Genomic DNA, 16480 nt, shown 5'->3' on the forward strand with positions numbered 1-16480 from the left:
GGGGGCTGAGGAGTGAGAGCACAGGGGTGGGGTTTGCACCCGGATGTTTGGGGACCAGAGAGCAGTGGTCTCGCTGGTGCCAGGCTGTAGGGGAGTAGAGAAGGGCTGGAGACAGACTGGTGGCCCTGAGCAGGGGCGGGCCTTGGGGAGCTGAGGGTGGAGGGAGGGAGGATGGGGACAGGCCAGCCTCACAGGACAGCACGGCCTGTTCCTACTGATGGAAGAGGAAAGGAAGTGATCCCTGACCCTGAGCATCTCTTCTCCCCCAGGGCACAGCCCTCCACGGTTTCCAGAGCCCCAAAGAGCCCAGGAGGGCCGGAACCTCTTGTCAGTTTAATTTACAGTGTTTGGAATTCATTACAGAATAACTGTCTTATCGATCTGCTGCTGGCATATTTACTGTTTTCCCTTTCAGATCAGAAATGATATAGTGTAACTAAAGTAACTTACAGAATCCCCACTCCCCAGAGTCCATGGCCTGTTTTACATAACCGAGCGAAATTCCCTGTGAGGAGCCGGCTCCCACTCACTTCCTGGCCCTGTGGTTTGGGGGTGCTGACTGCACCCCACAGGCAGAGTGGACCGTGTGACTCAGGTCCAGGTTAACTGGTGACTTCCATTCCTCTGTGACTGGTTCAGGGTGGACATGTGGCCCAGCCTGTGTCTCAGCCCTGGACTCAGGACCTCTGCCTGAACACGTTGGGTAGAGGTTCGTCCCCGTGTCACCAGGAGACAGCATCAGCTTGAAGCCGACACAGAGGATGCGGAGCTGAGAGATGCAAAGAGGAATTGGGTCCTGGTAATTTTATTGTCAAATAGGGTCTGAACTTTTCAGTGACCCGTGTCAGAAAGTCCCCCTTTGCTTTAGCCAGTTTGTGTTGGGTTTCCTGTCCCTTGCGCTCAGCAGAGCCCTAACTGATATGGGGTCAGGAAACCCCAGAGGACAGCCGCTGTGTGGGAGGAGTCCCTGCCCAGAAACACCTGCTCCTCCTGTGGATGGACCAGCTCCAGAGCCACCGGGATGTTCTCCAATGACAGCCCTGTGGGCCAGTCCTGCTCTCAGCCCCACATCACAGATGAGGAAAACAAGGAATTGAGGGGTTAAATAACCTGCAAGGCCCTAGCAGATGGCAGGGGCCGAGGCAGGACTGACCCTGGCAGGGCAGTCGGGCTCTAGAATCTTCCTCTTCACTCTGCTTCATGCTGCCTCCCACCCTGGGGGTCAGCAGTCCCCAGATGACATCTATTAAACCCCCTCTTACACAATCAAGGGCGTTGAGGCTGAGAAAGGACAGGTCCTGGTCATAGGGAGTGAATACAGAGCCAAGTGAGGATGCGAGCCCAGGGCTCCCCCTGGGAGATGGTTGGGACACCAAAAGAGGTGGGGTACATGATGACAGCCCCTCCTGCTCCCTGAGCAGCCCTCTGTGGGCAGGGGCCCTGCTCACAGCCCCTGTGCCAGCTTACTTGAAGGCGCTGGGATCTCCATGGACCTTGTAGTTGTCGGCGCTGATCTGTGAAATGACCCTGGTCACCGCGACAAGGATGACAACGTTGACCTGCACGAAGAGAAACAATGGAGGGAAGATGAGAGGCCTGGAGCTGCGCTTCCAGGAAGTCTGAGTCCACCTGGCAGCCACCCACTCCCCACATGCCACCCACAAGACTGCCCCCCAGGAGCTCACACAGAGCTATGGGGTCTGGTCCCCAGCACATCAAAGAAAGCCCATGGGTCAGACCTCATCTCAGCTTTTTCTCACTGTGTGTGACCCTGGTAACTCACTTCAGTCTCTGAACCTCAGTTTCCTCATTTGATGAGAAAGAGCAATATCCACCGTGCAAAGTGATCAATGACAGGATAAGAAATCCTATCGGAAGCCCTGGCACACGTCCAGGCTCTCACTTCCCACCCTCACCCCAGGTCGATGGCTGTGCGATCCGTGGAGGCCACAGCAGAGGGTTCTTCATCCTCTGTCCAACCCTCCCTCCTTGCTAGGAACCTATTGGAAGGCTTCCCTTGGGGTCTGTGGGGCTGGGCAGGGGCAGAGGGGTCTCTGGCAGAGGCTCCAGCACAACCTGTCCCCTACTGTGAGCAGCTCTCCAGGGTCCTGAACAGGAACCTGACAAGGTCCCCCAGTTGGTTTCCTTCTGCTACAGGGTCCACAGCTGGATTCATGGGCTATGCTGTGGCCAGTGACATTTCCCTTGGTTTTTTTTCCTTTGATGAGGAAGACTGGCCCTGAGCTGACATCTGTTGCCAATCTTCCTCTATTTCTTCTATGTGGGATGCCGCCACAGTGTGACTTGATGAGTGGTGTGTAGGTCCATGCCCAGGATCTGAGCCTGCAAACCCCAGGCAGCGGAAGTGGAGCTTGCAAACCTAATCACTACACCACCGGACTGGCCCCCCTCTTCCCTCATTTTTGAGAAACTCTGAGGTCATTTAGAGAGTTGGTGAGGAGTCCAGCTCCAGGCCCAAATCCTATGTGTGGACTTTCAGGCTCGACTCCAGGCAATGACACAGGCTTTACCTGAGGCCTCCCCACACCAGAGATCACCGCAGGCTCTGAAGAGACTACAGGCAGGGACCCAGGACCCTCCCAGCACTCCCATCGGGCTGGACATGCCACGCACACAGCTGCATTCCCAGCCTAGGCACCTGCCTTCCGAGGCCTCCTTATGGGGACCCCAGGCTGAGGCCTTCCCAAAGCCACTCTGCCGACACCACTGACCCGGGGCCTCCACCTCAGTGCTCAGAGCTCTCCACGCCCAACCCTTCTCCCTCCTTCTCTCCCTGGGAAGTCAGCAGGAGCCATCTGTCCAGGGCCGGTCCCGGGATGGAGCCCTGGGGGAGGCGGGACCTCGTCCTGTGAGCCTTATGCTGTTGTAATAAGGGGATACAGGCTCGACTGCTGCTTCCAGGTCAGCCTCTTGTCTTAACTGATCACCTGGCAGCACAGCTCCTGGCAGGCAGACCCGCCTTACTTGCCCTCATTCTCTCACCTGTAAACTCAGGGCAACAATGGACGTCTCCCAAGGTCAGGAAGATGGAAAAAGGCAACAGCATGAATGTTCAGTCACACAAGTGACTCCCCCCTCCCCCCAGCTCACTGACAAACTGGGTGACACCCACAAGAACCCGATCAGATCAAGAGAGAGCCGGGCCAGTGCAGATGATGGGTTATTGGTCTTAGAATGCAGTGACATTCCATTCAATCTGGACAGTGACAGGAGGGAAATGTAAGTGCAGTTACTGCTTCAGGGGTGGAATGTCAACCCCAGACAGTCGAGGTCATGGAAGTCTGGGAATAGCGACTTCCCTGAAGTCAGGCTGGCATCGCACACTCGCCTGGAGCCGTTCCTGCCTCCAGCGGTGCATCCGCGTCCCAGAGCCAGGGGCGGGGGCAGGGAGAAGCCCAGCAGAGTGCCACTGACCCTGCCACCCTTACGGAGATTCACTAGTTTTTCTTGAATAAATGCTTTCAGTTTTTATACCTTTGGGTCACTTCTCAAGTTCTGAGATGCTGTGTTTCTCACCCGCAGGACTGCAGGATTCTTCCGGCGGTTCCCTTGCATTGGGGAGAAGCTTTCCTGAGGCCCTCTGTCTGCCATGCTGCCAGTCCCACCTCCTCCACTCTGGGAATTTATGTGCTGGCAAAAGCTGAGGCCTTGTTTGCAAGAAGAGATTGGAAACCACCTGAAAATCCACCAACAGGCAGTGGTCTGGGGGCTACAGTGGCCCCCACTCCATGGATGTAGCATGGACCCAGGCAGGTCTCAGGTGCTGACAAAGCTAGAGGTCCCATGTAGGCTGAGTGGAAAAGGCATGGGGTGAATATACGCCTATAGTTCCCTGTATCTGCATAAAGCCCCGGGACACACAAGAAACAAGCACCAGGGGTTGCCTGTTTCAGGGGAAATCACGGAATTGAGAGAGAGATGTGGGAAGAGACTCTTCATATATATTCGTTTTTTTTTTTTTTTAAAGATTGGCACCTGGGCTAACAACTGTGCAACTGTGGCCATTTTTTTTTTTTTCTGCTTTATCTCCACAAATCCCCCCTGGTACACAGTTGTATATCTTAGTTGCAGGTCCTTCTAGTTGTGGCATATGGGACGGCACCTCAACGTGGGCTGATGAGTGGTGCCATGTCTGCACTCAGGATCTGAACCAGCGAAACCCTGGGCCACCGCAGCCGAGCGCGCAAGTGCAAACTTAACCACTCGGCCACGGGGCCAGCCCCTTCATGTATATTCTTAAGTGTTTCTTTCAAATGTTTAACCACGTGTGTTAAAATTCAAAAATTAAATTAATTAACTAAATTTCAGTTTATAAGAATTATCAATTAAAAGGGAAATAACGTAATTCCCTTTTCCTGTGAATGTCTCAGCAGTGTCCTTGGGGTCAGGAAGAAAAGAGACATAACCGTGCAGTGTTCTAGTGGTTCAGGGAAGGAGATGCAGAGACCATGGAGCCTGCCACCTGGGAGAGGGACCCAGGGAGCCTCAGGGGAGGAGCTCAAACAGCCCATGTGAGCCCAGGAGACTCAAGGAACACCCTGCATGAGCCCAGAGGACCCATCATGACCAACAGCCCGCGTGAGCCCGGGGACTCATCATGGCCAACAGCCTGGGTCAGCCCAGGGGACTCCTCATGACCACCCCCCTTCGCTGCTGGGAGGCTGAAAAGTGCTTTTCCACACCAGCCCTCTCAGCAGGGAAGCTGAGAGGCACACAGACTGCTGTCCACAGACATCCAGGACAGGGCCACCGAATGGAAGACGGAATTACCGCAAAGTGCTTCACAGACACAAAAACGCTACAAGTGATTGATTTGATTTCAGGTCCTTGGTTCTTCTAGCCTCTGTACTTAGAACCCAGAAGGAAGTGTCTCAATACGGTTAAGCTCCTCACATTACTGGCTGTTACGATTCATCATCATTCCCATTTCTCCAGGGATTTTGCTGGGATTACTTACTTCTCCCTCGCTCCCCTTCAGCCTGGGCCTGTCTGGTGGCATCTGGTGCTCATACTCCCTCCACCCAAGTAGGACAATGGCGTTTGCTGCGGCATGATGGGAGGAGGTGCAGCTGACCTCCGACCCTGCAGCAGTGGGCAATTAGTGGGGAGACAGCAGCCACGAGTGAAACACATGCAGCATCTCCTGAAAATACAAAACAGAAGCAGGCCTGCCCCTCACTCTGGCCCCTTGTCCTCTTTTATGTCTGGCTGCAAGCTGGGCAAGGCCCTGGCCAAGGCACATGTCACATGGACACCAGGTACTTCACCACCCAGACACCTCCGCTCAGAACAGCCGAGAAGCTACTTAGGACACCTGTCACAGGGATGTCTCAGGGGCCGAATTTCTGCAAAAAACAGGGGGGATACACCCTGAAGATCACAGCGACCTCTGGCAGGAGGGGGAGTGACTGTACAGGGCTTCCGGGGTTCGGCCATTTCTTGATCTGGTCAGGGCCATACAGGCGTTTGTTTGTGAAAACTCACTGTGACTACACCACTATTTTACAGTGAGAGAGTTACACATGCACACACACGTATGTTTGCAGTGACACTGTAGTGTGCCTCTGCGGCCATCTCTACATCTGTGTCCTCCCTGTATCTCTCTGTATCGATGGAGCGGTGTCTGTATCTGTGTCTGGGACTCTGGGCCTGTGTCTACATACCTGTGTCCTCTCTGTGTCTGCATCTCTCTGCATCTATGGAGCGGTGTCTGTAACTGTAACTGCGTCTGTGTCTCTGTCTGTGACTCTGGGTCTGTATCTACGTACCTGTGTCCACGTACCTGTATCTATATCGACACAGCCGCAGTGAGAGAAGGATTTAATCTCTTAGAGACTCTTTCTCTTCCCCAACCTGGAGGCCCTCTCCCCAGTGGGGCCATCATAGAACAATTCCCTTTGGGGGTCTCAGGCTAAGGTGACACTGCCACCCACAGGGTCCCCACTCTTGGGGATCCAGACTCTGTGGCTTCTGTACCATCCACTGGTCCCATAGCGTGTCTGCATTTAGCCCACCTGGAGTCACCTGGAGAATGGCGTCCTCTTCCCCTCACAATCGGAGAGAACCATTTGTGAGGGGACAGTCGGCGGGGGTGCATTTGGTGGTGAGGTGACAGGGTGGGCTGTGACTGGAAGGGGCTTGGATCGACCCTCTTCTCCCCAGCACTGGGCCCCACAGGCCCCACCGTGACCCTTCACTGTCCCCAGATTCCTGCACCTGCAGGACAAACCTCACCAGGATACACAGAAACCACACGTCCCGACACAAACATGCACCTTTCTAATGTGTCTTACTGTAAAATTTGCAAGCGACATTGGGCGTTCTCAAAGCCGCAGCCTGCTGAAGCAGATACGCGCCAGGCCCAGCCCTCTCTGGGGAACCACCATTCCGCCGGCACTGTCTAGGCATTTCTTTCCCACGTACGAGACCGTACTGAGCTCTCGACACTTTACACAAACGTGTCAGGCCGTGCTTGTTACTCTGAAACTTGCTTTCTCCAGTTGCAAACTGGGCAGAGGTCCTCTGGGAGGACAGGGGCATGACTTGATGGCAGAACCATGGGTTCCCAGAAGAGATAAAAGGCCCAAGGCCCCCTGCCCGACCAGGCCAGGGTGAGGCCTGACAAGGTCAGAGAGGCACGGGGCCAGTAGGACCCCACCGCTGAGTTCCCTGGCCCTGGGCCCCATGCTTTTCTCTGTCAAGGGCTAGGCCATAAATATCTTTGGCTTTGTGGGCATATAGTCTGTACTGCAACGATTCAACTCGGCTGCCGTAGATGAAAGCCACCACAGCTGACACACAATAAATGGCTGTGGCCATGCACCAATGACACTCGATGTAGAAAAGTGGGCGGTGGGCCACGTTGGGCCACAGTTAGCTGTCCCTGCACTTGACTGTGAAACCACTGAACCCTTCAGCTCACACCTCCCTCCCCACCACCCCTGTGCTCTCAACGCCCCCTGAGAGCACCGAGGACCTCAAGCCAGCTCCACGCTGGAGTCACCTCAGAGCTCTGAGAGGCCCTGGACGGAGCCCAGTTCCAATAAACCAAAACGTCCAGAGGTGGGGCTCGGGCAGGATGTGCCCCCAAGCTCCCTGGTCATTCCATCAAGTGACAAGCTCCAGAACTGCTGTCCTCGAGGGCTGACGGCTAATCTCGAGGAGCGGGGCTGGGGGTGGGGCTTGATGTGGTGCCCCCTCAGGAATGAAGCCTGGAGGACATGGGGATGCTGGGGTCCTGCTGCTGAGCCCCCCACCCTGTGGTGGGTGGTGGAGAAGGGTCCAGGCAGGGCAGCCTCCGGGTCCCCAGCTGTCACTGACCAAAGCCAGACAGAAAACTCAGCTCACCCGGAAACATCCAGGATGGGCCCATCCTGCCCGGGCCCTGGGATCTGGAGGTTCAGTCAGTACAGAGAAAGGACGGGGACATGGTGCCTACAAATTCAGTCACTCCCTTGGGTCACCCTGTCATCAACTCTCCCTTCAAGCCCCTCCCAATGTCCGTGCTCTGACCAGGAGAGTTTAATTACTGATGGGCCCGCAGTCTGTGCTGAGCCTGTTTCTGCATTTGAGTTGACCAGGCGAACTGTCCTCCCAGACCCCAGAGACGGGAAGGGGGAGCCCGCGGGTCTCTTACTGAAGCCTCTTGTGATCCCGTAAAAGGCCGGGGGGTAAAGTGATTGCACACGAGCCTCACACAGCGCTGGGGACAGGGGACAGTCTGCATTTGAAAGCTCAGTGACACGTCACCACGAGGCATATCTCCCGCAGATGAAAGCGATGAGCTGAAGCATGCTGCCTGCACTCAGGGCTCTCTGTCAACGCAAAGGATGGCGGCTCCAGGGCCACCTTCCTGTCCCACTCCTGACCTCGCTGCCCCTCCTGGAATGAGATTCCCTACAAAACAAGTGTGCGATCGCCCTGGACCTGCATGACCCCCGACCACCGCTTCGTTCTCGGCCCCTTCCAACTCATCTGAAGCTCCTCTCTCCCGAGGGAGCTGTCCTGTCCATGGTCCATGCCCAGATGGTGGCTCAGCCTCCAAAGGCTGCAGCCAGGCCATGGGAGTCAAAGATCAGCCATGACAGGGCTCAGGAATGTCTTCCCACGTGATCCCCCTGACTCCATACCCCCTTCACCTGTCCTACTCAGGATGTGCCCCCAAGCCCACTCTTGTCCCTTTCCGGGAAAGGCCATCCTGGACCCAGGGGATTCTGGGAAGGCAGCAGCTGGGATGCACCTCCAGCACCTTGGTTCCTAGGCTGCTCTGCTCAGGAGAGGGCAGGCAGGGCCTGGAGGGCAGGGTCTTAGGGACAGGCACCCTGGGAGGACCAGAGCCTGCTGGCCGGGGACACCTGCCCCAGCAGCACCTGCTGCCCCTTGTGGACAGGGAGGCACGGAGGGGCTGCTGGGAGTGGAGGGGACGGATGTGCAGACCACAGTGCCCCTCCAAGTGCAGCGGTGACAGCAATGTGATTCTGACCATGGTGGACAAAGAAAGAAAACATCCAGGTGCCACATGGGAGCCAGAAACCAGAGAGCTGCACAGGGCTCGCAAGGTGCCTGGGACGTGGGCTCCCATGAGACAGGAGGAGCTGAGGGCAGAGGGCAGCAGCGTCGGGGATGGGAGCTCTGGGGCCTGTGAGGACGGAGCAGCTCCTGCACCACAGCCACATGAGGAGCCGCGGTGAGCACCTGGCATCGCCTCCTCCTGCCCTCTGGTCTCCTGCTGGTGCCTCCAGGGCCAAACCTCCCGAGGCCAGGGGGCAAGGAGCCTGGTCCCTGTCCATCCAGACCAGCCCCTCCTACCCCCCGGGCACAGCAAGGGCAGGAGGGGGACGGCATCCACACAGCCTTCTCCCTGTCGTCCACCCTCCCCCCACCCCGGGGACCCTGCAGAGAGCCTGGTGGCCACAGAGCCCCACAGAGCTCGGAGCAGCACCAGCCTCCAACGCCTCTTGTCTTGAAGCAGCCCGGGCTGGGCCACGGAGGACCTGGGAGGCTCAGAGGGCCACCGCGTGCTTGTCCCTATGGACACCCCAGAGCACCTGTCACCGGCAGGAGATGGGCATAGAAGGGAGTCGAGTCGAAGCAGCTGGATGATGAGGATCATGTGCAGGGCTGGCACCCGCCCCTCTCCCATCCAAGACAGACAACGACGACACCACGACATGTCCCCTCACGCTCTGTCCTCTGGAAACCCTTTACCAAGGAGCACTGCAACACCTCCCTGTGGCACGAGGAGGGGCTGAGTAGAGTGTTAATTAAGACGGAGGAAGCAAGTCTTTCAGCATCTTCCCTGGGACTCATTTTGATCAACCACCAGGGCCCACATCGGCGCCATCGAATTTGGCAGAAAGTTAGACGAGCTTTCAAATTAGCTGCTGGGGGCAGGAACAGGGAGTGAGAAGGAAGGGCTGGCTGCACGCTAAGCATGAGCTATCCCTGTGGATGGAGGAGCGGGGCTGGATGTCAACGCCCACCACGGACCCTCCCAGCAAGTCCGTGCTGACTGCCATCACTGGTGACATAGAAAGTGCGACTGTCATCAGACTTAGAAGGACAGTTCACGATGCTGTCACGGCAGGCTGGGACACCCAATGGGGCAGGCAATGAATGAGGACACTAAGGAACAAGTCCCCTGCCTGAGGGAGGACTCAACACCCAACACCCTTCAAAGGCAGCAGCTCAGAGACAGTGACCCCTGGAGTCCCTGCCCACGGCTGCATGCACAGTGTGTCCTGCTGTCCCGGCAGGGTGTGGAGAGCTCGTGCTGGGGTCCCACCCAGGCCCGTGGAGAGCATGTTCTGCAGATTCACACAGGGTGGGCAGGAGGGATGTGAGGGGGCTCTTCCGTGGACCATCCCTCCCTGGTGTCACCTCACACCTGTGGGGAGGGATGGCTGGATGGGGTGGCACAGAAATGCCCTGCCCCTGACCAGGCCCCAGGCCAGGCTCAGCACCCAAGTACTGACCAGGGTGTGAGGGTGCTGGTACCCCCTTCTCTCATAGCCCCCCCACCCAGGGATTCTCCAGACCCCTTACCCTGCCCCCAGCCCTGGGATTCAAGGGGCTGGCCTAACAAGCCTCACGATGGGCAGTCACGTGATGCAGGTCTGCCAGTCATCCACCTCCACCTCATCCTTGGTGATGGGACAGACACGTGACCCACAGTGACTAATCAGAAGCTGACCGGGAACAGTGCCTCCCTCTCCACCCTGGACTATAGAGCTGGAGGACATGTGGGGGCACTAGCTCCACTGTGTCCCCCCTCGGGAGATGGGGCCTGAGATAAAGCCAGCATGGAGTCAATGGGGCCATGGGGTAAGCAGAAGACGTCTGCTGACATCACTGAGCACCTGGAACCAGCTATGCCTGACTCCCCTGTACTTCCCAGGACTGAGCCTTTTCTAGGTAAGGGAGTTCAAGCTTGTTTGTTATCACCTGTGAGGGAGGGGGAGGAGAGACAACAGAGAAGGAGGAGGAGGAGGGGGGAGAGATAGGTGGAGGATGAACACAACTAAACCAACACAGCTGCCATGACAGACCAGGATTTTGTCATTCTCCCTGACCCCTGTACCTTGACTGCCTCTCTATAAAATAGAAAGCTCCATCTCTTCAAGTAGCTATTTTAGGGGGAAGTAAGAGACATACTTAATGTAAGAATACCTCCACATCTTAAAAAAAAGATGCTCTATAAATTTGAGGCTTTGTTGTAAAGCTAAATAACTTCATGGGAAACCAAGAGTAAGGACACTCTAGAAATTTCCTTCGAATAACAACAGGGAATTGGCCAAAAATGCCCTGGTCAGTGTGATCTCAGTAACGCTCAGTGTCTCCAGGACTCAGCACTGTCTGCATTTCCTAAGCACTTTGGGTGGAACCTGAGCCCAGATCCAGATGATAGGATGCGCCCGGAACGGCTGGGGACAGACTCGGGACTGCTCCCACGAAAGGGCATGACCTGCCATCCCTGACCTCGAAGAGACACCCCGCATCCTCCTGCCAAGTGCATCCCCTCCTCCGGTAACAGCATCCTGATTTTCTCCGGGAGCTTCCCCCGTCCTCTGAGTCCACGGGGTTTGGGGGAGGGGTGACCGCCCACTCTAGCCCAGAGTTAGAGCGGTGACCCAAGCCTGGCCAATTAGAGCATTCCACTCCTCACGTCAATCGGAGCATTCCGCTCCTCTGGCCAATCAGGACATTCACTCTTCTGCCCTCAGGGAGGTCTGGCCAATCAGAGCATTCCGCTGCTCTGCCTCAGAGGGGTCCCTGATGGGCAGAGTTCCAAGCCAGGCCCATCGCGAATGAGGACAGTCAGTCCCAGGACTTTTGTGGGGAATGTGGGTGGAACAGTAGTAATGACGACAGAGGAGCTTCTCCCAGGACAGCAGTTAGCATTTGTGTGGTCCTAATTTCTCAGCAGCACAGGGGCCACCTGCTTGAGGATGCAGCCGCCTGTAAGAAACGCTGGAGGCGGAGCCCCGAACCCGGGCAGCTGGCCTTGTCAGCTGAGCCCGGACCCAGCGGCACCCAAGTGCTCCTACGACCAGCCTAGTAATCCCAAAGAGTTCCAGCTCCTTGAGTCGAGTTGTCTGCCCCTTGTAACCACAGGAAGTCTGACTGTCAGGTGTGGTTCCCAGGAGCTTTCAGGCACACTCCCGAATCCTGGAGCTCCTCGACCACCGAGACAGAGCCGGCAGGAGAAAATCAGGGAAAAGAGCCGCTTCGTGAGCAGCCCCTTGTGCGTCTGCACCTGCGCTTCGGGCCGTCAGCAGGTCTGCATCCAACCTGAAAGCACGCCCCGTCCTCCCGAGGATCGTTCGGGAATGAGGCCGGTAGACGCCCCGAGAGGGGCTGTGGCAGGACTGACGCCGCACCAGCTCGGACAGGATCCCACGGGCCCGAGCCCTGTCCACACCGCCCGGCTCCGGCTCCCTCTCCCCCTCCTCCCGGCCCGCTCGGTGCCCACGCAGGCAGGAAACGTACCACAATGACGAACAGGGCAGGGGCCACGAAGGCCCAGATGGCGCCACTTTCGAGCAACAGCCAGCAACTGGGGGGGAAGCAGAATGGTTACGTCAACACCTCCTTCCTCCCGCCTGGCGCCCAGCGTCTTTATCAGCTATGGAGTCAACCCGGGGCCCAGTCATAATAACATCGTTACTCCCAGCATTTATGCTTGTTTCTATCCATGATGGTCTCATGTCTCTCATTCTTGGAAGGGATTTTCGAGGTTTGCAGACCAGCTCAGGGAAAAGAAGGCTTCACAGGCCCCAGTTAGAGTAAAAATTCACCACCTCTGGAGAAGTTAGGCAAAATCCTAGGCAGGTTTTAATTTTATTATGAAAAATAAATAGAGCTTTGCCAGGGGCTGGCTTTCTTCCAGAGCATTTCAAATACTAACTGGTGGCTTCTGTCACGGATTAGCGGATCAATGAGTCACCATGTGACACCACTCATCTGCTCCTCAGCTGTGGGTCCATCACACCTCCCAGCCTCGCCCCACAAGCAAAAGAAAAGGTTCCAGTCGCTCTGACTTCCCGAGAAGCCTCATCTAGGAAGCGGGGTCCAGCTTGAGGATGCGAAATCCCACGTGGCTTCCAAGATGTGACTCGAAGAACTCAGGCAAGAAAACCCGCTCCTCTCCTATTTCCTTTCTCTCCGGAGCATCAGAACTGCTGAGAGCCTGGTCCTGAGGGCGCAGTAAGAGGAATGCAGCTGCACCAGCTCAGGACGTGATCTCGGGAGCCTGGCCCATCTCCACAGAGCCCTGGAGATCATCTCCCTGGATCTGGGACAGCCCCAGGGGCCTGGGCATGTTGGCCGGGATGTGGCCAGGAGTGTGGGGCAGTCCTGACACACAACCCGGATGACTCCGAGGGACCCCAGCACCTCAGAATCTCACAGCGCCCCCGAGGCAGGCGCTCTCATGACACCCACCCTGCAGATGAGGAAACTGAGGCCCTAAGAGGTCAGGTGACCGGAGGCCACTCACCAGGTGTCCACCCTCCTGCCCCCATTCCTGCCCCGAGACCTCCTGGACCAGGAGACACTGGATGCCCTGAAACAGGTCCCACCTGCGCACCCAGAGCAGGAAGGGAAGACAGCGCCCCTCCCTTGGAGACGCAGTGCTTAAATGCACATGTGGCAAGTGTGAGTGGCGCCTCTGCAAAGGTCGCCTCACGCCCGGGCTCCCGCGACAGCAGACGGTTCTGCAAACAGAAAGCGCTCGCGTTCTGACACTGTCAGGCAGACTTTCAGTCCACGAGGGTCTCCTGATGCCCCGTCCTCTCCAGAGACTCCACCGCCTCCTGAGCCCTTGCTGGGCCACCTGCTGCCAGGCCGTGGGCGGAGAGGGGCTGCCACCAGACACCGACCCTGCTGGACACGTGGGGGGGGGGGCCCGTCTGCACGCTCCAGTCAGGATGAAGCGGAACAGATGCCCCGAGACTGTCTGAGAAGGAGCCGCTGCTTTAATTAGTGCCTCAGCTTCCACAACCATCCCCACTGGAAGGAAGGAGCCGGAACGACTGCTGCTGGATCCTCCTTGTTTCACTATGCACTCAGACAACGCTCTCTTCAAACGCTTCATTTTCAGTGAATTGTCGCACTGAAGTCGAAAAGGCTACATTCCTCCCCATTTAGCAACTCAGCCAGAACATTATCTCATCCTGAAGTGATGAGAATGCTTAACTTCTCGTCTTAAGCTCTCTCGGTGACGCTTCCTTTTGTGTTTTCACTCTGTGGGTCCTCAGCTTGGCTGAGCAGGGGGAGGAACATCCTAAAAACATTTGCGGTAAAACCTTTTGTCTTGTAAGGGAGGAAATCACGTTTCCGGAACTTGAACGTCGGACCTGCCCCCACAGCCCCATCCCAACCCCTCCTGATTCAGCCATGGGCCCTTCAGCTGCGGTTTCAAAATGGGGGCATGAGGCCTCCAACAGCATGGCCGTTCTTACTGCCAGCCTCCTGCAGCCCCCTCCCCAGGAGAACCTGGGGTCCCCTCATGCACTCATGTCCCATGGGAGTCCTGCCACACGAGGGATGCGTCCCTGTCACTTACTTGTTACTCATTCCGTAACTGTCCGTGGCCGACGATACTGAAATGACACAGATCAGGAGAGGGAACCCTGTGGAAAGCGAGAGCAGAGGATCCGTCAGTTTGCCCCCACCGCCTTTTATTCATCAGTCACTTCTTCGATTTGTACCCGATATGTACAAAGAACTGTGTGCTACGTGCTGGACACAGAGCAGCCTGTGTCCTCCAAGAACGTACAGTGCAAACACAGAGATAACTCACACTCACATGAATGTTAAGACAGGTCTGCTATAAATCTGATTCTAAATTTGAAAGCAACCCACTTGTGGTGGCTGGGAAAGCCGGGGCAGCCTCAGGGCCTGTGTCTGATGCAGCGCCCTGGGCCCGCAGCCTCTCCCTCTGCTCCCCCTGCAGTGAAGGGTGGGGGCGAGGAGCAGACACAGCCAAGGACCCACCCTGATTCCACCCACCGAACCTCCTGGAGGAGGGCTTCAGAGAAATGGCTCCTGCCAGGGACACTGCGTTTTGCGTATCCCTAGACTGGAAGGGCGGGTGGGAAGGGGGACAATACATTGAACACGCAGCTCTTTGTGCCGCCCTCCGTGGCTGAGTGTGCAGGGCCCCCGGGAGACCTCTGCTCAGAGGAGGAGAGGGCAGCTTGTCCTGGCTCCAGGCCTAGCCGCCTCAACGTGGCAGCTCTCCCACGACCTCTAGCGCAGTCAGCTCCAGGCCTGCCCTTCTGAGGTCAGTTGTAAATAATCTCCTGGAAAAGGCGTTTCCTGGAGAGCGGTCTCATCTCTGAAATACTTTGTTCTGATGTCAACATAGTTTAAATGCCTCACAGAACATCTGGACAAAAAAGCTGCCTGGCTCACAAAGGAGACCAGGTGGCCCCTGGGGAGAGGCAGACAGATGGGGTGACGTGCCTGTCACGGTGGCCCCTTGACCACATTTGAGCTTTCTGTATGCGAGCACAACCTAACAGAGGGTGAAGCTTTGCTCTGGTGTCTGGATGCCTCCGGCTGCGCGCTCCTGCCTGGACGGGCCCAGAGCCACGCGAGACGAGGATGCACTGGGATCCGGTTCAGGCCCTGCTGCCCACTCACTGGGGGCCTTGGTTTCCTCAGACGGCACGGAGAATCCTCACTGCCTGGCTCATGTGGGGTGGGGAGGTCCCATGGGACCTGAGATGTAAGGGCCTTGGGGACATCAAGCCCCAGACACTGTCAGTCACCACCAGAGGCCCCAGTCCCGACTGAGGAAGCCCACGCCGCAGCGGGCAGGAGGAGCTGACACCGTGGGGCCATCGTCCCTTGCCAGGAGCACCGGGTCCACAGGATGGCCACCACAGGCCACATAGGGGCCCCTTTTGGAAGGTACGGCAAGGCCTAGGGGGCCCCCAGGATGAGTTTCCCTACTCGGTGGCGGAGGCCTTCGCTGTGAGCCGATGCTTGCGCCCCCCTTGCCCTGAACCTGGTCGTGATGAAGACCCGAGTCAACGGCTGGCATCTCTTTGCTGCTGAAAGTTAAACGGAGGAGTCGAAGATTCTTTTTCTGTACTCACAACTGACACGTTTCTCGTACGACCCTAAAGCAGCACCAGAAGCTCCTGTGCCGTTTCTCCCCTGTGTCCTCACCTGTGACCAGCAGAGGCCAGGCCACGAGGTGTGACCGGAGGGCGTGCCTGAGCAGAGGGCGCCCACTCTCTGCTTTCTCTGAAACAAGCTGCAGGAGCCACAGGGACTGGGCGAGGCTGTGTGTTCTTAAGAAGAAAAAGCTCCCAGGTTGAATGAGGAGCGTGGGAGCAGGATGGAGAAAGAAGCGAGAAGGGAAAGCCTGGGCTTTGGAGCCAACAGACACCTGGTTCTATTCCCAGGGCCACCGGGGACCCGCTGTGCAGCCTCAGTGGACCAGCTGGACCTCTCTGTGTGGCCACATTCTCACTATGGAGATGAGATGATGGCACCCTCCTTATCATGCTGCCGTGGGGCTCGCACAGCTGCGGCCGTGTGTGACTGGTGAGGAGGTCGGTGTAGGAGGCTGATAGGTACAATACTCTCCACCATCAGAAACCAACGCAGACCCGTCCACTCTTCCTGTCAGCTGAAACTTAGGTCCCAGTAACCCATCAGACACGTCACAGGCTCCTGCAGACAATGGGGGTCCCTCCAGTCCTGTCACATGGACACTTAGGGAGTTAAGGGGTGCTCTCTGTGGCATGCAGTGGGCTTCCAGAGGGACCAACCGGTGCTTGCACAGCTTCTGCTTCTAAGACCCAGCGAGGAGGATGTAAGGTCGACTGTGAGGAGTGCGTGCCAGGAAACACTAACCAGGACAGACAAAGACTTGAGAGGATGGACAAAATGACCCTGACGGGGGGGCAGGCGTCTCCACAAAACAGGGCAGAGAGACGACGAC

General features: G+C 57.0%; 1 protein-coding gene across 2 annotated transcripts in view; it reads right to left on the minus strand.

The window, feature by feature from the left end:
* ADGRD1 (adhesion G protein-coupled receptor D1) overlaps positions 1–16480 on the minus strand; it is a 143217-nt gene that overhangs the window by 7331 nt on the left and 119406 nt on the right. For both annotated transcript variants that reach the window (XM_046641204.1, XM_046641203.1), the window contains 3 exons: positions 14087–14153; positions 12010–12076; positions 1468–1559 (listed from right to left, as the gene is read on the minus strand). In XM_046641204.1, coding sequence (XP_046497160.1) covers positions 1468–1559; positions 12010–12076; positions 14087–14153 — 226 coding nt within the window. The remainder of the gene's footprint in view (positions 1–1467; positions 1560–12009; positions 12077–14086; positions 14154–16480) is intronic.

This window comes from Equus quagga, chromosome 15, assembly GCF_021613505.1.
Source record: "Equus quagga isolate Etosha38 chromosome 15, UCLA_HA_Equagga_1.0, whole genome shotgun sequence".
Taxonomy (NCBI): Eukaryota; Metazoa; Chordata; class Mammalia; order Perissodactyla; family Equidae; genus Equus; species Equus quagga.